The sequence below is a fragment of the Berghia stephanieae genome, chromosome 3 (assembly GCF_034508935.2).
Source record: "Berghia stephanieae isolate SIO BIC M18660-M18661 chromosome 3, UCSD_Bste_1.3, whole genome shotgun sequence".
NCBI classification, from domain to species: Eukaryota; Metazoa; Mollusca; class Gastropoda; order Nudibranchia; family Aeolidiidae; genus Berghia; species Berghia stephanieae.
The window spans coordinates 106,795,520-106,822,811 of record NC_088362.1 but is presented as its reverse complement, the minus strand read 5'-3'; the positions used below and the strand labels follow the sequence as shown (position 1 = coordinate 106,822,811).

The window sequence follows — 27,292 nt, the reverse complement described above, 5'->3', positions numbered from 1 at the left end:
TGTCAAATAAAAACGCATTTTGACATAAACCGAATTCTGAAGCTTATTGTATCACCATTAATTATGCTAAACCAGTGAATAATTTTAAAAAATTATATCGGTGCATCTCGCAATGATTCAACATAATAAGCCGATAGTCAGTTATGGAGACTGATATTGATGAACTGATTGCTGTATATATAAAAAAAAACAACATACTTATACTTCTGCCATAACCAAAATCGGGTTAATTGATCATACTATTATGTGAAGTAACAGATAAAGTTTTAGTTTTATACAATTTCGAGAACAGAAAAATCATTTCGGTACGTCCCCGTTCCTCTCTTTTAGCTTGTATATAAGTATTACATGACATGTGTAACTAGGTATAATGCAGGCAGTAGGCCAAACAGATCAAATTTCTTCATTTGAAGTGAGAAAAAAAAATGACAGGAAAAATAAAAGCAAACAACTGCTTTTTTTTTATTTTTAAATTGACAAACCGATCTCACTCCGTGCAGGTATTCAAATAATATTTTTGTTCATGCATCAATTAAACAGAAATTAATAAGAACAAATTTAATCAACTTTTTAAAATGAATTTGTACTTACTCGTACTATCACTCACAAATTCTCGTACTATCACTTACAAATTGACATCATTATCATAGCAATGTATAGGCTTGATGATAAATAATATAATCCAATCTACAAACTTCATTCATTCATTCATTCATTCATTCATTCATGTCAATGCAAGCCGGTAATTTGATAACCTATTAAAGAGGAAAACCATCAACATGGGATGGTTTGTGCAAAACAGCATCTCCGAATTAAGCGGCTTGCATTGTACGAGTATAAAAATACTGCATATATGTATTTAGTTAATTACCCATTCTGTTCCAGTCACAGGTGTATAAATAGTCTATTTATAAATCTATGGTTCCAGTAGGTAATGTTTATCATGAACTTATCATATCCAGCCGGAAATGACTATTGAATCATTCAACAAATCGCAGATCGTTATGGAAAGAATAATACAATTCACGTTTATCTCTTAATTCAAACTAAAAGTTTTTAAAATATATCTTTAAACAACAACAACAACAAAAACCTATATGATCAGATAACAATAACAGTTTGCATCTCAAAAACCCCTTCTAACAAAGATCGATGATGACCTGAGGTAAAATACTCACAACTTCCGCCAGCCAAATTTAACATACCAACGCACAAAATTATGTGTAACCTATAACGTTTATAATCTGCTTGATATAATTTTGTGAGAACTGGCTGTCTTAACAAAAATAGCAAAGAGCTGAGTGACGTCAGCTTCGTTCCTTCTATAATTTCTACATTTTCGATTTTTTTTCTTTGTTAAGTACACATAAGTAGTTATTTCAGGCTGGATTAGTTTATAAAACCATGGCACGATTTAGTGTTATATATATATATATATATATATATATATATATATATATATTATATATATTGTATATTCGTCGGCCTTCTCGACGAGCTCCTTGTTGTATTAAGTGTGGGGAAATAGGAAATTACCCTGTAGATACAATTCAAATCAAAATACAAAACTAATTAGTAAAATTGATTTAAACGATGTTAATTTTGTTGCTCTTACTACGCCGTGCACTGACACGAACCCTCTGATTAGCAAGAAAACTTTTACTTCATTATACTGCATACATCGTTAGATTAACTCCCCCGAAAAAATCAAACTACAGAATCCCTAGAAGTCTCAGGCTTAGGATATTTTAATGAAAGGTGTCCATCAGCTCAGCTGCTAAAGCACTCATTTAACATGCAAAGGGACTTTTTATCTGACCTCTCTGTCCACCGAGCAGTGATTCTGTAGAAGTTGGCTCTGTTAAATCTGATAATAAGTAATGTGCGATAGAATACCATCCTATCCAAAGGGTAGCAAGCAATTGCTATTGTCTGCTTAGTGTTATGAAAACCATTGGCCACAAGTGGTCGTCTCAACCCATCAATACAAGAAACAATTTCCAAAAATGAGAAAAGTTATTTTATCCGTACCAGGGCACTAGTCTCAATAAGTAAGAATATATTATTTACAATTTTATCTGGGGAAAAATTGATGTAAATCCCTCTGGCAAATCGAGATGATGGCAATCGACAGTGTAAGTAAGGCAACCTATTTACAAACATGGAAAAAAAGCAGTGACTCCATAGTTTAAAGTACAAGATACTAGAACACAATGAAAGTACTATAAATATTTGTACCTGTCAAGTAATGATAATAAGTCGGTCATTCCAAGATTTACTGTCAACAAGTCGTAGATCAAAGCCCTACTTTCAATAACGTTTAAGGCACCCGACAAATATTGATAAGTGGGCCATTCCAACATTTGTCAACAAGTCGTCGATAGTTCGAACCCTTACTTACAATATAAATTTTAAGGAACATGAAAAACAACCAGATAAGTATGTTTTTGGTGGGGTTTTTTAATGTTTTTTTTTTTTTACAAGAGACCGAGGTCAGTGTCGTGTAGAATTCAAATAATACAATAGAATTATATTTTTTCTTTTTTCATTCCATCCTGAATGAAATCGTTCATTAAAAAAAAAAAACAAAAAAAAACTAACAAACAACAAGAAAAATAAACTCTCTCTCTCTATCTCTCTCTTTCTCTCTCTCTATCTCTCTCTTTCTCGACGACGACGACGACGACGACGACAACGACAACAACAACAACAACAACAACAACAACAACAACAACAACAACAACAACAATAATAATAATAATAATAATAATAATAATAATAATAATAATAATAATAATAATAATAATAATAACGACAACAACAACATTGGTTTGCTATTATATAAGCTTAAGCTTTTTATTTTTTAGATAAATATCACAAAATGAAGATATCCGCTTTACTAACATAAATGTGTGTTTACTATATCCAGGTGCCTAGAGGGAAGAAAAGATAGTTATTAAATATTATAAGATTATTGAGCTCCAACTTTTGGAGTTGTAAACAAGTTCTCAAAACCGCTACACGACCTTGGGACCGTGCGCTGGGAAGGCGTTCAACATTTCAATGAGTTCACGAATATCTACTTTTATTATACCTACTTATCTATATTATATTATTATTGTACTCCTCCAAAAAGCTCAAACGTGTTTATTTCTCATCAAGAGTTATCTATCGTTATGAATGCCAACACGTGAAAATTCAACCGATATCTAAATATTTTACATTAAGAATTTTTATTGTGGTAAAGATATCATTGCGCGTCAAAGTCTATTTTTAGTTTCTAAAAAATCGGATGCGTTCGGGAGAAAAGCATTTCTTACACTCCTAACATTATTTTTTTTAAACAACGGATAATAGACACGCCTCATAGATAATATTTTTGCAAATATGCTATTTTAAAATTGTGTTTTCCCCAAAAGCAAAGGGATAAAATAACAATATTTTTTAGCTTAAATCATGGTAAAATAAAATACATGAATTATAATAAGAAATATGACACTGTTTAATGAATGTGTGGCGAGAGGGGGAGGGGAAAGGGAGGTCTTTATTTTTTAAATACAGCGTGGAGGCTTTTCTCTGTCCTCTTCTTGGCTTGAAGAGATGGACACGGGTAGTCTTGTTCCATTTTCACATCAGCGGCCATCATCAAAAGTCTCAATTTCTTAACTTCCTCCTTCCTGAACTGTCGTATGAGTGGCCACAATATCTCGTCTTCGTCGGTGTTCTAGCATGCTCTCTTTCAGCTCCTTCAAATCTGATTTGTTGACAACTGAAGAATAAAAGGAAAGATCGAAAAAAATGTATTTTCATCAGTAACGGTCACGATTGACAAGGATAAGGGTCCATTTTATATTACAAAAAATCTTGGCGGAAGTATAGAGGATTAAACAGGTCAAGTTGGAGGAAACATAGATTTATATCTAACGATGTATCTATCTTTTTGCACACCCATTGAAGATCACAATTTTCTCTTTAGGAAGAGATAGTCGTGGCACCAAATCTGTGACAATGCAATTGGATTCAATAGTCTGATGTCACGTCGCCAAGCAACGGCGGCCATCGTGGTTCTAAACAAAGAAAATCGGTACTTTTTATTCTTCGTGCTGGCTAGAACTTTTCATATGTCTTGTGATCAGAATGTGTAAAAGTCAAAACATGATCAGATTTATAATAATTTTTTTTACTCTGGATAATGTTTTATGCTCGTCGGAGAAATATTTCATAAGGGCGTCCGCCATTGTTCCGATGGTTTAGAGCCAGTTATTAAGTTACCATGCGTCCTTACGAGGGAAGTGACGTCACGACTGTTGAAGCGTATTGTATAAAGTGTCTAATTTAGAAGTAGAAACAAACACGTCTTTGTACCGATCTCATCGTTTCGTAATAATATTTGGAATTTTATTTCAACCTTGATTATTTAACACGTTTTCCACTCAAATCTCAGAATAATGAGCTTAAAATCAAGTCACGACAATTCTACTGTGTGTTTAAAGTTGTGAAATGTTGATGTATGCGATAAATGCCATTCAAAAAAACAAATATCTATATATATTATCCAAAGCTTTTAAAACTTACTTATAAACAAACGGCCGGTGCCTACAAAATATTTGAAACCATCAGTCTTCTTATTATCAGCTCCCATAAAAAAAATTAAAATAAAAAATGGAGCTTTTATATAGCGCAATATCAACAAACAGTGCTCAAAGCGCTTTACAAGGGGTCACAGACCAACACCAACGTAACATGTAGAACGAGATATGTCGCCTGTTAGGCGATATTACATATTTTTCCGACAGAGACAACGCTGTTAACGGCCAGGTACTCATTTTACACCTGAGTACGGTGAGAGAATGGAGTAAAGAGCATTTTTCAAGGACTCAACTATGCGCCGAGCGAGACTCGAACCCAGGACCTTCCGATCCGAATGCAAGTGTCATACGACAAGACCACACCATAGCCGCACAACATAAGCATTCGCATAAATAAAATTATATTCTTCTACTGTACTTTAACAACCATAGCAAATTGGACTTACAGTGTTTTAGCACACCCCAGCTGAGAGCGACGATTCCAAACACGAAGAGAAGAAAGAACGTGTAGAAGATGCAGGCAAACAGTGTGATGAGGCCATGACTTTGGAACAGGTTGGCATACCGGAAGGGAATGGCAGTGTCCAGGCGGGACGAGAGATTCTTGCAAGGGACATCGGCACAGTTGTTGTTGTGATCATTGTCAGTCTCATAGTCATAGTCATTGTCTGTGTCGCTTTCACTGCTGTGATCTGGCTGGAGTGGGCTGATCGTTGTAACGTTGTCGATGTTGTTGTCGTCACTGTCATCCCTGCAGGCGTTGCTCGTAGATTTAGTGCTGCTTCGTCCACTTCGGTTTCTGAAACTTCGCCTTTTAACAACTCCAATATTTGATAGATTTGTTTGATCTGAAGTAGATAGTTGTATGTCATTGTTTTTGTTGATTGGATTGTTGTTGAAGATGCAAGTGAGGGGTAAGGAAGTTGACAGTTTGGAGGTGATCGCCAATGTGTTGGAGTCGGAAAGATCAGAAGATGTGGAATCTATGGAGAAAGTCCTTACACGTGTTCTGTCAGTTAAAGAGGAAAGTGAAAATGGATGTTGTACAGAGATTAAAGAATCACGCTTGGCATTAATCTCATTGTTATCGTCGTAATCAAAACTAGTATTTACGCTGATATCGTCTTTATCGTCACTCAAGCAATTTGAACTGCTAAACCCGCTGTCCTCAACTGAAAAAACAGAATCTGACCTGAGAAATGGATTGCTTCCCTTGTCGTTATCCATATCAGTTTTGTCAGAAGAGTCAGAATTACTAGAATCTTCAAGAGAGTCTCTATGTTTGAATGTGATGTTGCTGTTGATGTCTAGCACAGAGTCCGAAGAGTTCACGACAGAGTTGATAGAATGGGACATGGAGGAGTTTGTGGATTGGTGACGACGGTGACTATTGGTGTTGTTGTTATGATTATTGATGCTGTTGTTCGTTTCGGTGTCGATGTTGCTACTGTTGTTGTTCTTCTTCTTATTGTTATTGTTAGCGACTCGTTTAGATCTGTGACTATGTCGACGAGGAGAACTAGGAGCAGACTGGCTCTTAATTGGAGGTGGGAGGATAAAACGAAGTATGCCCAAGTTACTGGTCATAGTATTTATCGTGTTGTTTTTGTTGCTTTCATTTTCATCGAAGTTCATCTTTGCATTCATTTGGTTGCCGCTATCGTTTTCAGTAGAGTCGCTCTTTCCACACATTATATCGATCGGACGCCTCATAATGACGAACGAATCTCTGATGAACAAGATGACGTCGTCTTTATTCTAATAGGATCTGTTGATGAATTCGGAACATGGAATCTGGTGATGGGAGAAGAAGAGAAGATTGAAAACCATTTAAATTCCGTGGCATGGGACATTATTATACCCGATAGATCAATGGCTAAGTGTTGACAGTAATCATTTCACTTCCGGAAAATGTTTAGGATATATATATATATATATATATATATATATATATATATATATATAAATCTCATTGGCACTTGGTGATTTAAGATTAGGATTCTCTTTTGTGCTTTTAATTGCCATTAGACTTAACACTCTGGAAAGACACGTATTTAAAATTTGGCCAGAAAATTCTTCATCCTTTCTAGTGAGTTCCAAGGTTTGAGAGCTTTTGCCAAGATGTGGGTCATTTAAAGTTTTAAAGACAAGTTTCTGGTTAAAGTGTACATAATGTATCATGGACAATCCAGCCAGGTAATGTTTTCACATAAGGAAAAGCAACAGTTCGCTCTGAGCAAATACATTTTTTTTTAAAAGTCAAAACTGAGACGGACAAATTTAAGATGCAAAGTTTCATGGGAGAGCAGATTTTTCATTTCTAAATAGATGAGTAAATATTTGAAAACAACTAAAATTCTCTAAAATTCAGGTAAAAAGAATTATGCGTCTTGGTGAGGAAAACCTGTCCATTATTTTCAAAAACTATGGCAACGAATCATTAATATCAAACGTGAAAGGGTATGGAAAGAAATGATTCGAAATATGAAAACTGACCATTTTGCTGAATTAAGCAAAATGTTAGAATCTGTTTTAAGATCGACAACATTTAACTGTCATGTATTATCTTCCGTTATTTCGAAACCGTTGAACTTTACATGAAATTTAAAGTAAATTCATTTAGTTTATTGAAATACAAAATATGTGGTCATTGTACCTACCCACAAAATAGAAACGACACCAGGGAACCAAATTACGCGAATATTCGCTGGTTTATGAACACAAATTTATCATAACTGAAATGTGTGGTAGGTTTTTGTCTAATAGTACATCTAGAAATCGTCCTATCCCCTTTGTCCATTCTGCTAATCATTATTCCATACTTGACCTAGAACTAAAATAGATAATCAATTATAAAACAAACAAAATATCCTTGTTAGTTAATTCAGTAATACCGTAAACCATATAATGTCGGTATGTGGATAATATAATCGTGCTGTCAATGAACCTTGGGGCCAGCCGACGGTGGAGCGGAAAGTGCAACAAGCACCTTTTGCCAGCAAGAGCTGGTTTGCACAGGTCTGAATCAGGGTCATCTGAATCAGAAACAAATTGCACATCGGTCTTGCTGCTCCTCCATCAGCAGGAACAGCAGATGAAGAAGTAGTAGAAAAGGAGATGGTGGAGAAGAAGAAGAAGAAGAAGAAGAAGAAGAAGAAGAAGAAGAAGAAGAAGAAGAAGAAGAAGAAGAAGAAGAAGAAGAAGAAGAAGAAGAAGAAGAAGAAGAAAAAGAAGAAGAAGAAGGAGGAGGAGGAGGATGGTGCTGATGATGATGTGATAATGATCATTACTATAATTATTTATTATTATTATTATTTATAATGACTACTATTATAACTATCACAGGTACCCACGCAACTACTATTTTCTTTAAATATAATAAAATATAAAAATCGATATAACTAAATCCATTGAACACAATACGTGCCTAACACAAACTATCTAGATATTCAAAATCCGTCAAGGAAAAGAAGAAGGAAAAAAAGAAGTACCACTTACAAACTTCGTTCCACCAAGAACGCCGATAGTCAAGGCGCACCAAGCTTTTATACACGGCTGGCTATTCGAAGATGAAATTAATTATCAAAACAATACATAACCTCGTATGTCGCGTTATAATATTATCTTATCGTTCGTCACTGGTCGGCCTTGAGATGGCGCCAACACATCACCACACGAAGATCACGGCGCCTTGATCAGTGATCACTGATTTCTGATTGATGACAAAGCAAGGTCGCGCTGTTCTCTTATCGCTAGGAATTGTATGAGTAGGTACAATGACGTAATACCGCGCACCCGGTGACCAGACATTACGCTAAACAGACGTAAATTACAATTTAAAAAAAAATAAATTAAAAAAATCGCAGTGCCTTTAGATGCCGCCCTCATGATGCATTAGCTAGAAGAAGAAAGTCGACATGACATTTCACTAGGGTGGCCGGAATAATATTTTAGTCAATATTTTCCTTCTAAAGTTGAACACGAAGTACCGTTTTACTGTAAAACATACTTCCGCTACGTATGCCATACAAGGAGAGGTTAGTTGCTCTGACTCACTCGATTTTAAATTCTAGTAGGTTTCGTGGGGATTTAATTCAGCTATAATATAAAATTGTCCATTCTTTGTATGATGTGGATCCAACAGCTCTTTTAAAAAACAAAACAGAAAAAAACAATCAAAAAACGTTTCCTCGTGTTATTTTTACAAATTTAAATTTTATATTTCAAAGGGAAAAACTATAATTAGACAAAGTGCTCTTGTTCAATGTGTAATTAACATTTGGAATGGACTGAAAAACGCTAGTTCCATGAGCAGCTTTAAGAAATTAATCGTCAAAGAATTGAAATAATTAAACTACGAATATGCCATATTCAAAAACAAATGTGGTTTCTTCTTCTTCTTCTTGTGGAAACCTCCAATATTGTCGAGGACCACTCCACAGTTTTTAGAGTATTACATTTTAAACTTGTTAATAAAACACAGCACATACTACAAAAAAAAAAATAAAAGAAATGATTGGCAACCGTTTTCAGCTACTTCAGTTGGGAGGCTATTCCACAGTCGGGCAGTGGAAGGCAAGAACGAATACAAGTGGGCGTCCGTTTCTGGTGTTGGGATAGTTACTCTTGCTGCATGTTCCCTCGTTGTTCTTGTGCCGATATCTTTGATGTCGTTTGGGAGTTTAACGACTTTTTGTAGTATCTAGATCCTGTGGAACATTTTAATTTTATCTATTTATCTTCTCTTTTCCAGAGGTTCAAGGCCAATCCGTTGTGTTATTTCAGATGCACATGAGAAAGGATCGAATGTGTTTGTGATGCGTTTGCTGTTTTACCTTGGATGTTTTCTACAGTGTCAATTGTTTCATATCATGTTATTGTACAAGGCCTTTGAAATGAGTTATCATTTTAGTTCGCCTTAAGAAGATAAAATAGGAAAAAATTAAGATAAGATATATTTCCTTATTTTTGAAAAGTGGTCTCTACATTCACATAAAACTTGCCGTACAAAAAGAAAACGCCTTTTTAACATTTTTTTTTTAGCCAGAATATCGATAGACTTTTTAAATTCCAATGTAAACGAGTCTCAAACTTACACTTCTATGAAGTCTCAAGGTCATACTAATCAATGTTCACATATTTCTGCTGCTTAAAAATAGATTTCTTCATTTTATTAAATGCCGATATCTGCTGTATTCTGGAAAAACTCATATTTAAAAATTTGGCCAGAAAACTTGTCCTTCAAATATCGATCAATTTAAATGACCCTCATCTTGGCAAAAAACTCTCAAACCTGCGACTTCGCTAAGAGTTTTTTGCCAAGATGAGGGCCATTTAAATCGATTGATATTTGAAGGACGAGTTTTCTGGTCAAATTTTTAAATATGGGTTTTTGCCATAGTACGGCAGTGATCTGAGTAGGTATTGATTAAGCTTAATTTTTGACAGGAAAAAAATTCAATACAGAAAGTGGGGTTTAAAGGCGTCATGAAAACTGTCAAATTTATAGCTTAAGACGAATAATAATAGTGATTAATATTCTTTAACTATGGACCTGGCTCTTAATTATGAAAAATAAAAAGTCCTTTAGGCCCATAAATATAAATGTATATTCACAATGAAAAGTAAATAATGACCAATTAAGAGGATGTAATTATAAGGCGAGTCAGGTTAAGACTAGACCAAGAACCATGAGATAAATGGAAGGAATGCATGATAACTGATGAATTTTTATTTCTAGACTTTCCCTCAAGTATCGTTATATTTTCTTTAAAAATATTGGTGGAACTCTGCGACTGATGTATCGTCAACGTTTATAGTTTTGTTGATTACAGTGAGCATCGATACTTTCCGATTATCGTCCAGTGCTATTTTAATTTAAGCTTAAGAAAGACGATACACACTCACACTGTCTCCACTACAAGTAATCGATTATATAATTTACTATGTTGTAATTCTAAAGTAGATCTTAAGATAACAAATGGTAGGTAAGAGATGTAGTATATTTAATTGATTGATTTACATATGTCCAAAGATAATTTTGGGGGCCATAGCCATAATTGAACATTCGATATAATGTCTGCCCATCATCAAAGTAGAGACAAATCAATGACAGATCAAACTACAAGGGCACTGCAAGACATCGCTGACGTATGTCCTGTTCATCACTATACAATTAATCTAAAGCGTACGTGCTTTAAATTGAATGATCTTCCACCCAGCCCCCACACAACACACACACTTATTCCGACAACCATAATCTCAATTATCCCCCCCCCCCCCCCCCCCCCCCCCCCCCCATCTTTACAACTAACGATACAAGTCGGCTTATCCGATTATTTTGAATCCTACAAAATGTCAAAGGGAATAAATGGTCTTATTTAATGTGTATGTCAAATGGATAAGTAGGTTTGTATGTCATGTGTGTATATCATGTGTATATGTTGGTTCGTATGCCATGTGTGAGTGTGTGTGTGTGTGCGTGTGTGCGTGTGTAAGTGTGTGCTGATTCTGTTGTTTTATTCAAAAGCCTTTTCCAAGTCCATTCCCGGAAGGTCGATGAAGACGTCATCACGTATACCTTAAACCGGTATTATGTCCTATGTCCGCGTGAAAACCCAATGTTTCAAATTGAATTTTGAGCTTAACTTATTAGCTTTTGTTTCCTAAACTTAAAAAAAAAACAACTCAGCTTTCCTTATTCTCATCATGTGACTTCTGAAATTAAAATTAGGAGCGCAGCATCTAACTAGATCTAGCACTGTTTTAAAATGTTTGTTTGTCTTTTTGTTTTTGTTTTTTTCCCCCATTGTATTGTAATACACTTAGTTAATAATTTCAAAGGCTCTATGCCACAGAATTAAATTTAAATAACTTTAAGACATTGTTTGGTTATACCAATAATACGTGCATATAGATAGTATCAAAGAGCCTAGCTTTTTGCCATCCCGTTGGAGTTACTAAATATTAAATAACATTTACACAGAGTTGTGTTTGGTTATACTCCCAATTAACTGGCAGCGCTTCATTATAGGTATAACCGGATTATAAAGGGATGCTAAAACATCCGTGGAATAAATAAATAAATAAAGTAGTCCTTTGAGAGCCATTAGGCCCATGGAGCCGGAGTTTATCCCAATTTCTTTAGCTTTAGCCTGAAACGGACAATAGCAATTGCTTGCTACCCTTTGGATAGGACGCTAGTCTATCGCAAAGTACTTTCCGCCAGCTCTAACAGACCCGGCTATCCATTCACTGCTGAGTAGACAGGGGGATCAGGAAAAAAAATCTGGACTGCACCCGGGATCAATCTCGGTCCCAACGCCTGTGAAGCAAGTGCTCTACCAACTGAGCTATCGGGAAAACAAATAAATAAAATCGTGAGGGAGGGTGGGGATTGAAAACCTTCATCTCTTCATCGCCAAGTTGAATTTTTCTGACTCTGAAACCTGATGATATCTATAATATTATCATTGCATTGTTATCGCCCATGTCAACAATAGGATGCTTATTATGTCCTTGAACTTGGACGTTGAAGACAAGGACTTGGAAATTTCCGGTGTAATTGATAATTTACCACCCAAACAACAAAACAAAAGGGATAAACGATTTGGCAGTCTAAATGGACCCTTCCTGATCGATCTAAACAACAAAACAAAAAGGATAAACGATTTGGCAGTCTAAATGGACCCTTCCTGATCGATCTAAACAACAAAACAAAAAGGATAAACGATTTGGCAGTCTAAATGGACTCTTCCTGATCGATCTAAACAACAAAACAAAAAGGATAAACGATTTGGCAGTCAAAATGGACCCTTCCTGATCGATCTAAACAACAAAACAAAAAGGATAAACGATTTGGCAGTCTAAATGGACCCTTCCTGATCGATCTAGCAGCTGGACCATTCCAGTATAATATAATCTGTAAACAATAAAACCAGCTATGCGAAGAAGCGTTGTAATTTGAACAAACATAAAAGCTGGAATGAAGCTCCGAATGTCAAGAAAAAAATATGTACCAACCCAAAAATGAATGACGAGACTTCAAAGCCGTTGTGCGTAGACGACTAATTAAAAAGTTCTCGAGTATAAATTTTATAAGTTATTCATTTCAAGTCATATCCATCTACTGGTGAGTTTAAAGAAGAAAAAAAAGAAAGCAAAAAAGAAAAGAAACAAAGAAAGATGAAAAATAATTTTCAAAAACAGTTTCGTGCAAAGATAAGTTTATAAATATCCAAACCGAACCGGAAAATTCGTAAATTGGTACATCCCCCCCCCCCCCCCCCACCTCCCCCAAATAAAAAAAAAACAAAACAAAACAACTAAATTAAAGTTAACATTCGAAAAAAATATATAATTATTGTTGTTGTTGTTATTATTATTATTATTATTATTATTATTATTATTATTATTATTATTATCATCATCATCATCGTCATCATCGTTTCTCGTGAGATCGGTCCCTATTGCTCATTTAAACGTCTGAGGGTTTAGTTTAATTCCTCTGGATGATTAGCAAGCTATTGTCACTGTGTGACGCATGACTTTTCATGGTCATTAACAACAAGGTGTCCAAGCCAAAAAGAAATGGCTACCTGTGCGTGGTGACTGGACAGGGGGCAAAGGTGGATATTACGACCTACGGAGATAAGGGTTTGAGATCATTCTGCTGGGCTGGGCTGTATTTTAGGCCAAGGGAAAACCCCTGCTGTGTGAACCCATAGTACTGAGTAAAGAGACCAAAGGGACGTAGATATTCAATAAAGCAACTCAGTGGCTTTGACATTTTTCTTTTATCAATTATGTCACAGCGGCAGAATATATAAAAAATATATATATGAACATTTAAATATAAAGAATTTCCACGGATTTACCATGCTCGATGCGCTTCACAATGTTTCCTCATCGGGCAACCAGGAAACATATTTACATTTCATACACTACATGTAGCCTGTTAGGCGTCCTTTTTGTATCAACAATCTTACAATATCCGTCACTGCCTAAAGCCCGATACCCATTCGCAGCTGAGTCGAGCAGTAAAGCCACCAGTTCTAAACTTTTAGTGGATGATTCGAGTCGAAATATGTCCCGGCAATCCTCGGTTTGGACGAATTCAATCCCTCGAGGGGGCGGGGACATCGACTCCTTGAAACTGGGGAGAAGGTGCCAGACTTTTCCACCAGCAAGAGAAGACATTGCGTGGCAGCCAATCGGCTTCGGTCGAGTACCTGCCTCACGGCACGCTCACTCCAAGTAGGGGTTTGCCACCTGTCCAACATGTAGCCGTTGTGGTCAAGGACCCGAAACCGCAGAGCATCTAGTGGGTTCGCGACCGTATACGATTACGGTGATGAGTTTGCGTCCTGAATAGATCGTCATAACATAGAGTTAGTAGTGTAAGAACCATTAGAAGCTGCTGCCTTTCGCAGTCGAATACGAGTATTTGCGTGAGTGCCTAAAGCTTCGAAATTACAAAACAACATGGACCAATCAGTTTTCTGGCCAAATTTTTAAATACGAGTTTTACCAGAGTGCGGCAGTTAACTGGCCAACTACTTACTACATACCCTGTATGGCTGTTTACAAATTGGTCTACTGCGTTGGACGTGGGCACAAGTACAGGACAAAGGACCGTTAGATATAGAACTTGGACCTCAACTTCTTATCAGATAAACACAGGGTTAATGGCATCTCTGCCCAAGCTGGCAAGACCTATTTCTTTCTTTCTTTTTACATTTCGGCCAGAAAACTGTTAGTTACTTCGACCGGTTAAAGTTAAGGGTTGTTTTAATGCATCGACAATCAAGGCAGTCACATATTTGAGGTTTTGGACAAGCCAAGTGTCATGTCAATCGACCGATATAATAAAACAAAAGCCGTGTGGCCAAACTGAAATTGGAAAAATGGATTTTAGTTCTATCTTGTACTTGTAATCAGTCAATATATGATATCTTAAACATCCGTGGGTGACCTAGAAGACCAGGACTACTAATTCGATTGATCATTCAGGATATAAAGGTATCAAGCGATTTAAAGTTGAGAAATGACATGATAAATAGTAATGGCCATGAGATTAAATCCTTTTTCCGCATATAAATACTTCTCATCAGGGGGGGGGGGGGGGGGGGGAGAGAGAGAGAGAGACCGTGAGAGGAGGAGGAAATGAAAGGGGTCTCATCTCATCTCATGTAGTTCCATATCTGAAGCAGACGTCGGAAATCATCTTCCGCCAAGCTGATCTATCTCTTGCCAATTCTATTAAAGCAGCGCCACCTTTCTCAGCTTCATCTGTCCAAGTTCTTATCCCTTTCAAATACGTTATTCTTTGTCTTCCTCTTATTCTTTTTCCATTCATCTTTCCAGTCAAGGCGAGTATTTCCAAACCAGGGTGGCGGATAATGTGTCCTAAAAATTCCATTTGGCGTTTGATGATTTTTGTTATCAGTGATCTTTTTCTGTTTGCCATTTCTAAAATTTCTTCATTTCTTTTCCTTTCCATCCATGACACCCTCATCATTCTTCTGTAAAACCACATTTCCACTGCCTCCAGTCTTTTAACCATGGTCTTGTTTATGGTCCAGCTCTCACAACCATATAGCAGCACAGACAGTACATAGCAATCCAGGACCTTGATTTTTGTTTTCATGCTAATATTCCTGTTTTTCATAATTGTATGCAGCTGGTTGAATGCATTCTTCGCCATACCTATTCTTTTCTTTATTTCACAATCTGATTTTCCATTGGATGTTACATTGAAGCCTAAATATTTGAAACATTCAACTTGTTGTATTGTTTGTCCTCTGCTTGTTATTACACAGGCTGGTGGGTTATTATTTTTAGATACCGTCATACATTCTAAAACATATCTAAAACAGAATGTATGAATGTATGAAAGGGGTAGAGAAGAGAAAATGGTAATTCAATCAACTTTTCGGGAAGCATATATATATATATATATATATATATATATATATATATATATATATATATATATATATATATATAGAGAGAGAGAGAGAGAGAGAGAGAGAGAGAGAGAGAGAGAGAGAGAGAGAGAGAGAGAGAGAGAGAGAGGGAGAGAGAGAGCATAGTGGAGGGATGCGCGAGCTGCACCGGGCGTCATGTGACGACGTCTGAAGACGAATCCTGGTTTTCCTCCTCGCCGCTGGTCGAGCGTTTGGGCTTGGGTTCCAGGAACTTAATCGTTAATTTGCTATTAATACATATGACGTATGTGCTTGCAAGACATAGTACACGTATACACACAGCACAGATAAAAATAGGTAAAACTATTGTCCAGTCAGCATATTATCGTCGACTTTCGATATAGAAAAAAAAAAAAAAAAAAACAATAAAGAAATGTAATTAACTTAACAAATTGCTAAAGCCAAGTGATAAAAAAAATGTAATTTTTAAAATATGAATTGAGACTTTCACCGTCGATTGAGACAACCTCTCTCTCTCTCTCTCTCTCTCTCTCTCTCTCTCTCTCTCTCTCTCTCTCTCTCTCTCTCTCTCTCTCTGTGTGTGTGTGTGTGTGTGTGCGTGTCTTTCATTCTCCTCGATTTTAAAGAGTGAATTATTCGTACGTCATACTGATATCAACTCATTATCAACAACACTTGACATTAAGTTTTATTTCGATACATTCCTTTTCCCAAATCTTACATTACAAGTTTGTTTCTCTTCTTCCCTTATTCTACTTCTTCTTCTCCTCCTCCTTCTGTTACAACTGCTACTCCTCCACCTCCTCTTACTATGTAGGCTACGACTTATTTCTACTTCTACTACTACTACTACTACTACTACTACTACTACTACTACAACTACTACTTCTACTACTACAACTACTACTACTACTACTACTACTACTACTACTACTACTAATGCCATCACTATCATAATCACCACCAACAGCATCATTATTTAAACGTATTAACTCACGAAAGATAATTAGTTTATATCTTACTTACTTTATCTATCATTGTTTCTTAAAGTTATATCCCTTTTAAAGATATATGTATCAATGATTCTGTAAGATACGAAAATCGTTGATATGAACAAAATTTAGTATAACAAAATAAAAGGAGGAAAGTCATAGTCACAGCCATTCTGATGTCAAACAAAAACAGGAGAAAGAAAACTTCAAGAGATAAATTTTCAAGTGTGCAAAACAAGCATATTTTCCCTTTCTTTGATACAAACTTCACTCGGGAAAATATCTTAATTATGACACTTTGTTGTTGATTTGTGATAATGTATCGTCAGACGATCTGCTGAATAATTGAGTGATAATGACTTCTTAACACTTTTGTCTCTAGTGTGCTATGGCCGGGAGGGTCAGTAATTTAGCATCCGTGAGTCCCTAGAGTTAGAGTGTTATTGTTATGTCAGTAACTGTTATTGTTAGGATCATCGTGCCATAAAACAAAACTTTAGCCCCAGAAAACGAACGCAATTGTGGGTTTATAATACTATAGAGTTATAGTTATAGGCCTAATATTTTGACTTTATTTGCTCGTTGATTTATAAGAAATCTTTTTAAATGGAATAGATAACAATTAACGAGAAAACCAAAAACCAAATAAAAGCAATAACAACTACGGATTTCGTTTGAATATATTATAATTATTGAACGAACTCGGTGACCCTTCTATTCTATCAAGAATTATTCAAGAATAGTAGAATTAATGTCAATAACGCTCTATTTATTAAAATATAAAATCAGTCAAAAGAAAAGAGCAGAGACCAGTGTCATTGGAATAAATAAAATTTATCATGAAAGGTTATCTTGACATAAATTCGAAGCAAATGCAGAAGAAAGACCACTTCAATAAATATATTTTGAAGTGAAAAAGGTCTCGGCCTCGGTTACCTACACAGTTACAGCAGAAAATCGATAAGGACCAAGGAAGCATAAAATTCTTATTGCATAAGAAAAAAAAGACAGCTTCTTACCAACTGTGTATTTTGCATCTGTAATTTTATTTCTTTTGTAAAGTCCACAACAGAATTATTTACGCACAATATGTCCGAGACTGTAAAATTAAAACATCGTTGACACTGGCTGTTTCTTTCACGATCACTTGTGGATTGGATTCCCATCAAGATTCCATGCTTGTTTACACCATCATCTGTTCACTGTTCACGAGTACAACACGCCGGGCATACCCGACCTCTAATCTAGGACGAATTTATTGCGCATGCGCCATTTAACTTTAGTTATTTTGAACAGCCAATGAAAATGCCAGATCAAATGCAATGGGGAGTTTCCACAGCGGGGTCCAAAGTCCCTCTCACCGTGGCCTTCGTTATACTAGAGAGTTCACGAAGGCCACGCTCTCACTCGTCAGCTGTTTTTGACACCGCGCTAAGTAATAACAGAGAGCGTAGATAATAGAGAGCTTAGGACGGAATCACGCGACTTCGTCGTAACAATGTTAGCGAGGGATGGTGACTGCGTATGCGGCGAGGAGCGAGCTATAAATAACCAAGACAGGTAAACACCGGCACATGGTGGCGAGAGAAGTAATGGAATGTACAACAAGATATGAAGTGGGTAGAATGGAATGTAGTGGATATATAATTCGCACAACATCAAACAGTTTATTAAGCCGTTGGATCGAGGTCCAGGTATCAATATTGAATACAAACATTATCAGATAAGATGAGATAAAAGAAAATTGACTTAAAAATTTATCCGAAAAGGAAATTTGACATGGGCACAACAAGAGAGGACTCGTACATCAAATTGACAAGACACAACAAGCGAATCACACGCCCCCAACCCTACTGACCCCCCCCCCCCCCCCACCCCCCCTCCCTCTCTCTCTCTCTCTCTCTCTCTCTCTCTCTCTCTCTCTCTCTCTCTCTCTCTCTCATGTAGAAACTTCAAGTGAACTGTTCCCATGATGCTGTGAGCAAAATAAATTACTTTCTGGAAACCATCGATGGATTTGCTTTAGTTTTCTATCATGCATCGCTATGAGGAATCTCGCATCTTCTCTGAGCGAATATAATTCATATAACACTAAAGAGGTGGAGTGTGTTTGTATTTGTTTGTGTGTGTTGAGAGAGAAGAGAGAGAGAGAGAGGGGGGGGGGGAGGATGATTTGGTGATGTGGGGGTGGTTGATAACAAAGTCTATGGAAGTGAGTATGAAGCTTACCCAATGCATGCTTGCCCTTCCTACTTATTCTGAAAGGTGGCCGCTTTCCTTTCAATAGACTTATTGGATTTGGAGGTCTGTTCTTGACTTGCCTTGCATCTCACATGGTGATGAAGGCGCACATTGACGAAAAGGTTGATGACGCGGAAGTGAATATCACACTGCTTCACGGCCTTTTTGCATTCCAATCCTGTTTCTAATGTTGCCTCCATCACTTTCCTAATCAGATACATTCTTAATCCTCTCTTGTACAAGTAGGGGTCAATGTAGCATCGAAATGCATGTTCTGCAGCCGTCAGAATATACATTAATTTATGCGATGGCGCACACAATCCCTCGTTTTCCGTGGTAAAATTTTTCTTGCAGATAAACGTATGCGATGGGTCTTGAGTGCTCCGTGCTTGTATTAAATCCTCTTTACAATTTTCACACAGAAGATTTTTTTTGGCTCTCAACTTCATCCCAATGTAATTCAGAACGTTGGTCTCGGTTGTCGTGAGCATGGGAGGAGCGGCTCTCATTACTTGCTGAAGTGGAAGAGGAACATCTTGCTGTAGTCGTGTTCTGACGGTCTTTGGGCTCCCATTGATGCCATATTTTCAAAACTGAATAAGAAGGTATCTATGTCATCCTTGCAGTTTTTGTTGCTCCCCGGGACGAGAACAGCATCAACCATTGTCTGGCGCAGAGCCAGGCGGAATTCCCTAGAAGTTGGATTTACTCGGTGTCCACCCTTTGCCCTGATGATGGAGAAAAGGTTTTCCAAACAGTCTTGGTTCAGGCGACTTGTCAGAAGAAACTTGAACCCACAGTCATCTCGCAGGTGTTGCCAGAGTTGGAGCAAGGCTTCGATTGACAGCTTCCATCCTTCCAGGCATGGCAGACTACCTGTCTTGTTCAGGGATTTGACGCCTTCCAACCAGATTTTTGTCTGCTCCAAGAAGTCACGTGCTTGGAATGTGCCGACATCGCATTGTTCATTGTCCCTTTGCTTCTCAGTGATCTGCTGTTGAAAGCGTTGAACAACTGATCAAAGTTCTCAATGAAATGAGCAGTTGGCAATGCCTCTTGTGGAAGAGAAGAATGAAAGACCATAGTGGCTATACCAGCAGCGACTGTATGACTCAGGACTTGTGCTGCTAGACTCACCCTAAAGTTAGCAAAAACTGGCATGTTGATGTGACGGCTTGTCAGTTTAGGCGCTAATCTGATGGGCTTTGAAGAATCCATTTCATAGAATTGCCGGATGTAATCCCATGAAATGGTGTCTCCAGCCACCCTAAATCCTGAGTTCCGCAGGTTATTTCTAATGCTTTTCAGCAGATGTGGTGGGTCATAAAGAACGTAGATCTTGTGATGTTCAATAATGACAAAGGGTCGGCTTTGAGAGACTCCTGGCTGTTGTAATGCTGACCGGTTGTTTGATCCTTGGTCGCATATCATTGCTTTAGGATGGAGACCTAGATTTATCACTTTTTTCACCACTTCTACAAGAACAAGAAGAAGCATGTCAGCCTTCACTGGTCCATTAGATAACACATAGGAAAATGGTTGCTTCCATTTCGTGCTAAGTCCTTTCACCATGAAGACAAGAGCATGGGTGGCTGGTTTTCTTGATCTTCCTAGCAACAATCCATAGTCCTCAAATCCCTCCACAAGATCTCTAGAAGGACCATACGAAAGATCGGACTTAATGGCCATTTCATCATAAACAATGGCACAAGATCGTTCCACTGGTGACATTGCTTCCACTTTTATCTGGAACAGGTTGAGCATGTTCGGGCAGAGTCCAGGTTCAATCTGTACATTCTTCATGGCCAAGGTAAGTGTAGACGGAGATGGTAACTGAAAAAGCCGTTGCAAGAGACTGTAAGCCTTTTTACTAGCGTGAAAAAGGGAGAGTGCAAATGATTTATCCTGGAAACTCCATCGTCTGGATTTCTTTGGAAGTTGTCCAACTCTAACCTGGGACACGATGAAGGAAACGGCTTGGGGAGGTAAATAAAGACGAAGGGTTTGTTCAACACTTTCAAGTGAAGCCTGTAGGCTGCTCGATTCAGTTCCATGTTGTTGCTCGGAACTTGGTTCTGCACTAGAGCTAGTTGCCGCACAGGAGTTTGGCTGATGAGGGGAACTCTCTGTCATTTTGGAGAGTTTCCTCTGTAGTCTCCAGTTCTTTGACCTTTGAGCACAGAGCTTCTTCTTCAGTCTGTCTTTTCTTTGACGTTCCTCTTTCGTCTCGGATACATCCGTCACTGGATGACATTGAGAGGTCGTAGGTGAGGTAAATGGTTTCTCTGGTGGTAATTCTGCAGAATCATCAATTTTACGCTTTTTAGGGGGTGGTCGTGATGGAGTAAGCTTAGGAGGAGGATTTGGAATGTTGAAGATGGTTGGCACAGCAGTCCTGAGAATGACCGTACGTTTCACTGCAGTTTTGCTGAAACAGCAAGGTTCAAAGTGCTCAGAGCAAATGAAGCAGTTGATGTGAAGGTATTCTGGTGTTTTATTCTCCAGATCTTTCCTACGGCAATTGATGAGCCACTGCCTGCTACTGTAGAAAGAATTTAAAAAAGCAAACATGCCTATTTCACACGGCTGTGTACAGTTACAATGTAGATCATGCCTAAGTTAATGAGCTTCATCTAAAATCACAACCCTCTATAACAACAAGATATGAAGTGAGTAGAAAAGTGCCAGAAGACAATAGAGAATAAAAAAATTTTTCGCGGCGGTGGTGGGGTTTGAACCTGCGACCTTATTGGTACGACAACTCCGCCTGGCAGGTGAGAGCGTGGCTCTACCGTGTGAGCTATCCACGAACACAAAAATATTCGTTTCAAACCCAAAGTCATTTCTAGATCCCTCTCTCACCCACTTCTTGAGATCGCCGATTCGTTCACCACCATCGCGAAATAATTTTGACCAGCAGTTAAGCTTAATAGCCAATATTCTCATCACAAACATATAACATAGAAACGATTGAGACATTGAGTATGCTCCGGTGTATGGGGTGAATTTTTAATTCAGAAAAGTGAGTGGAGCAGGCACTTATGTTGGTAACAACAAGATATGAAGTGAGTAGAAAAGTGCCAGAAGACAATAGAGAATAAAAATCGTACCAATAAGGTCGCAGGTTCAAACCCCACCACCGCCGCGAAAAAAATTTTTATTCTCTATTGTCTTCTGGCACTTTTCTACTCACTTCATATCTTGTTGTTACCAACATAAGTGCCTGCTCCACTCACTTTTCTGAATTAAAAATTCACCCCATACACCGGAGCATACTCAATGTCTCAATCGTTTCTATGTTATATGTTTGTGATGAGAATATTGGCTATTAAGCTTAACTGCTGGTCAAAATTATTTCGCGATGGTGGTGAACGAATCGGCGATCTCAAGAAGTGGGTGAGAGAGGGATCTAGAAATGACTTTGGGTTTGAAACGAATATTTTTGTGTTCGTGGATAGCTCACACGGTAGAGCCACGCTCTCACCTGCCAGGCGGAGTTGTCGTACCAATAAGGTCGCAGGTTCAAACCCCACCACCTATTGTCTTCTGGCACTTTTCTACTCACTTCATATCTTGTTGTTACCAACATAAGTGCCTGCTCCACTCACTTTTCTGAATTAAAAATTCAACCCTCTATAACAAAAGGAGGCGCATTTATTCACTAAAATTGAATGATACTGATCCACTTATAACGCCATCTCAGGATACCCGCTGTGGCGTTGAATGGTCGTTTTGCATCGTTCATTTTTACAGCAGTAAGGGTATTTGATGGAGTTTAGGATGGTAGATTAAGGTGCAGTAGAAGAAATAGAAAATCAACCCAAACAAACACACACACACACACACATGCATACATACACACACACACATACACACACGCGCGCACAAGCGCACACACACACACACACACACACACACAAAAAACAAACACACACACACAAGACCCACCGGCTTATTGTTATAACTGGTGGGGCATTTGTAGCGGTTGTGTGTAGCCAAAGAGGACTGTATATTAGTGCGGGGCGGTCCTTGGCAAGCTTAAGGACCACGGTCCTACGGTCCTTGGGAAATGAAGACCGCAAGGACCGGTCCTAGGACCGGTCCTTTTCGACATTGAACATTCCTGAGAGACTGTTGGAAATTCGAACCGGTTTGACCTTTGAGAGCGTGGGATCGTTCATTCTTGAACCGTTAAAGACCGCTACACGATGAAAACCGTGGCCTACAGGAGTAAAACACACGGAGTAGTCACACTCATTTCAAATTGTAACCTAATTAGAGAAGAGGGGTGATGCCTTCTTTATTTGCTCACCGTACTTCATTGTTACTTCGATAATTTAATAAAATTTGAAATTTATCCCCATTAACGGAGATAATGGCATCGCCCAAGGCGTTGATCGAGTTGTTCGTGGCGTTGATACACACACGCAACTCCTACCCCCCCCCCCCCCCCCCCCACACACACACACATTAGAGGGCAGCGAGCATTGAAGAGTAAGAGAGAGACGTGAATTTTAATAAGAGGGGGTGGATGAGGTGATAAGAGGGGTCGATGGTGACTTTTCGCCAGATCTAACAAACTCAGCTACCCATTCATTGCTGAGTAGACAGGGATTCAGAAAAAAATCGACTGCACCCGGGATCGATCTCTGGCCCTTTGCGTATAAAGAGAGTGCTCTATCAACTGAGCTATCGGGGTCCCCAAATATTCTATTGGACTTTTTTAAAATTCAGACGTTATAACTGGGTTTTTTGGAAGGAAGAAACTAATGAAACTCATATTATTTGATTAGTAAAAACACCAAACGAAATTTTAATATTATTGTATTATTTTAAATGACAACACTGCGATAGAAAGGAGTGGTGACAAGAGATGGACAAAAGAAAACAAAAAATCGGATTTGCTACTTGCTAGGTTCGACACACACACACACACACACACACACACACACAAACACACACATCTTTTGTAGTCACATACATTTCAAACAATAACCCATTAGAGAAGAGGGGTCATGCCTTCACCATAGATCATTGTCATTGCGATCATTATGGTGTAGTAAATTTTGAAATTTACCCCGTATAATGGAATCGTCCAAGGCGTGCGCCTCCTGTTCCCCCCATCTCACACACGAAAGGGCGGTTTGCGGAGTGGAGGTTGGTGGTCGTCTGCCTGTATGGTCGTCTGTGTCGTTTAGTGTATGGCAAAGGGGGGTGGGTGCGATTAATTAAGTGGGATGGGTGGTGATTGGTGGAAGATAGGCAACCGAAGCAACGAATCGCTGGGGAAGTAGTAGGCTATGGCGCGAGACCGTAGGACCGTGGTCCTTGCAAGGACCGCCCCGCACTAGTTGAAAGGTGATAAGAAGTGAGGACCGCCGCCGATCTTCCCCTCTGGGACCGGTCTTCGGTTCACAGCTAAAAGACCGTCGGACCGCGGTCCAGACGGTCTTCAGCGCGGCACTACTGTATATATATGTAACGTAGTTACCAAGCCATAAACACAATACTCTTTACGGGCACCTCACCAGATAAATCAAACAAGCAGATTCATACGTCTGGCACTAGTAAGAGTTTTAAGTAACTCATAAATACGTGGGATCGAAACAACAACATTGTGGCATATTATATACGCTCACACATACTACACACATTAGTATCTATTACCTTAACACATTCATAGTATAGCCTTTTAAAAACCAAACAAAGAGCTTATAAGATAGTGATTTACTCACATTTTGGGGTCCGATGGAAAGCGCAAGAATGACAAATCAGGCCTTTTATTCTTGGAGTTGCTACAGTTTGGGGCAGAACACCAACGACAATGCGTATTCTTTGCTTCTTTCATATTCGCCGCCATGATGATAAAATGTTTACCTGACTTCTTTTGGTTGCTACACACGAGGCTCGATACGCCTTGCGCGACCTCGTAAAGTCTCTCGTTATTCTACGCTCTCTGGTAATAAGTATGTCGAAGTCGGAAGTATGTCACGTACTCAAAGCCCAGAGCTATATTGTTTACAAATGGAAATGAAACCATGTCAGACAACCCGGTTAAGTTTTATTGATTGTCACATCAAACTAAAAAGTATGCACAATGTCTGAATCAAAATTGATTCGAGACTGTAGTTTTCTCCCATGACAATGAATGTTAAACACGAAATAAGATCAATAGATGTAGATAAATAGATAGATAGATAGATAGATAGACAGACAGACAGACAGACAGACAGATAGATAGATAGATAGATAGATAGATAGATAGATAGATAGATAGATAGATAGATAGATAGATAGATAGATAGATAGATAGATAGACAGACAGATAGATAGATAGATAGATAGATAGATAGATAGATAGATAGATAGATAGATAGATAGATAGATAGATAGATAGATAGATAGATAGATAGATAGATAGATAGATAGACAAACTGACTGATTGGTTGATTGATGTTAGTTAAATAGACAGACAGATAAAAGGCAGAGGGACAGGTATAAGCTTATGCAGATTGACCTAAGAGAGGCAGGGCAAAGGCGTCAGGGAAGTTAGAAATTGAGAAAATTTAATTTATTCACATAATATTGCCGTAATCGAAGCAATATAATGTATCTGATGCGCTATCGTGTCAGCTTCCTCTTGTAACGGCGTATCTTTATTTATCTATTTTCTCATTCCGACAATATAATGAAATGTGTGCAGTGATGCTCAGCTTTATTTGTTTGCTTTTAAAATCAACGCAGGAGGGAGGGAGATAGATAGATAGAAGATAGATAGATAGATAGATAGATAGAGAGAGAGAGAGAGAGAGAGAGAGAGAGAGAGAGAGAGAGAGAGAGAGAGAGAGGGCAATTAACGCTAAGGATATTGTAAAAGTTTCATTTATTAATAAATGAGTAGAATTAGTATTAGATGCAATATGATTTTGTGGTTTTCCCGTGTAATCAACAATTGGCGTATAAATAATAATAATAATAATGATAATAATAATAATAATAATAGTATAATAATAATAATAATAATAATAATAATAATAATTATTATTATTATTATTATTATTATTATTATTATATTATTATTATTATTATTATTATTATATATTATTATTATTATTATTATTATTATTATATTATTATTATTATTATTATTATTATCATCATCATCATCATCATCATTATTATTATTATTATCATTATTATTATTATTATTATTATTATTATTATTATTATTATTATTATTATTATCATCATAGAGTCTTTATTGTCCAAATAAAAGGCAATTCGTGTGAGGTAAACAACAAAATAAACGATAAACTATTGAAGGTAAAAATTGACAAACAATAAAGAAGTATACAAACAAATTAATCAATTATTCGAACCAATCGATATAAAATCAAAGAGTATAAACATTATCCAAAAATGAAACAAGGTGCGCAAAAGCATTGTGAAAGCTGAAAGGAAAAAGAAAGAAAGGAAAGAAGTGAAAAAGTTGATGCGCATTTTGGTTCTATGTTAAGAACACTCACATTTGATATTTTCAAAACATTGCTTGCATCATTCAAGGAAATATGCCTTTGCTTGTGTTGTATCAGACTGATTTATGTAGCTTTCTACTTCCTAGACTACTTGACGAGTTTATATATATAGGTCTCATATATCAGTAGCCGAAGAACAGTTAACTCCTCTCATGCGTGAATGGAAGGGAAAATTGTGTGACTTAAATCTTGGAGTTTACTCCGAAACGCGCAGGTCAAAGTCCATTCAGCATGTGTGACCCACAGTATTTGAGATTGTTTGCTATATGTAATACAGTAGTAGATATTCTCAGCAGGGCAACGCGTGGCGAGTCCGTGATTTCGTCATCTTGGACGAGACAGGTTGATAAATGACTTTTATAATAGATCCTTACCGATAATTTTCCTCTTTTTTTTTGTGGCCCTTTCGACTATTAATAAATTTAGTAAAATCAAAGCAGCGCAATGGTTTCGTCATTAGACCTTGAACTTGAAAAGATTGGAAAGACTTTGTTTTGCAGGTTGTAAATAAGTGATATATTTAGCCCTTGGATTATGCAAGGATGGTGTAATGTTATCCTGCATAGGTATGAAAGCAGTTGCAAAAATAGAACGACGTAAGCTGTAATCATAATTATATTATTGTTTATAAATAATGGTAAAAATAAATTCCCTTTTGTTTATGCCGAGGGGGGTAATTCGTCTTCAGGACATAGCTCGATAAAAGCCGGGTGACACAGACGTCAGTCGAGGAAGAGCGTAATCAAATAAACAAGTGGGACAATGTTTCTTGCTCGAGGAAAGAGAAAAAAAATTGAGCTTTATATAGCGCAATATCCACTAAATGTGCTCAAAGCGCTTTACAAGGGGTCCCTGGTCAACAGCAACATTTAACATGTAGGACAGGACTGACGCCTATTAAGCGAATTACAATTTTTCGGACAAAGACAAGGCTGTTAACGGCCAGGTACTCATTTTACACCTGAGTACGGTGAGAGAATGTGAGT

At 37.6% G+C, this 27,292-nt stretch overlaps 1 protein-coding gene across 3 annotated transcripts; it reads right to left on the bottom strand.

The window, feature by feature from the left end:
• Positions 1–2,440: 2,440 nt before the first annotated feature.
• Positions 2,441–26,461, bottom strand: LOC144969100 (uncharacterized). Of its 3 annotated transcripts, none has more exons than XM_078908154.1 (3): positions 26,298–26,461; positions 5,036–6,383; positions 2,441–3,769 (listed from the first exon to the last, which is right to left on the bottom strand). In XM_078908154.1, exons 2-3 carry the CDS (start codon positions 6,300–6,302, stop codon positions 3,663–3,665), a joined length of 1,374 nt encoding a protein of 457 aa, XP_078764280.1. In that variant the 5' UTR covers positions 6,303–6,383; positions 26,298–26,461; the 3' UTR covers positions 2,441–3,662. The 3 variants fall into 3 exon arrangements, with proteins under 3 accessions (XP_078764280.1, XP_078764282.1, XP_078764281.1); XM_078908156.1 differs by lacking the exon at positions 26,298–26,461 and adding an exon at positions 17,550–17,765; XM_078908155.1 differs by lacking the exon at positions 26,298–26,461 and adding an exon at positions 8,088–8,125.
• Between the last annotated feature and the right edge of the window lie 831 nt (positions 26,462–27,292).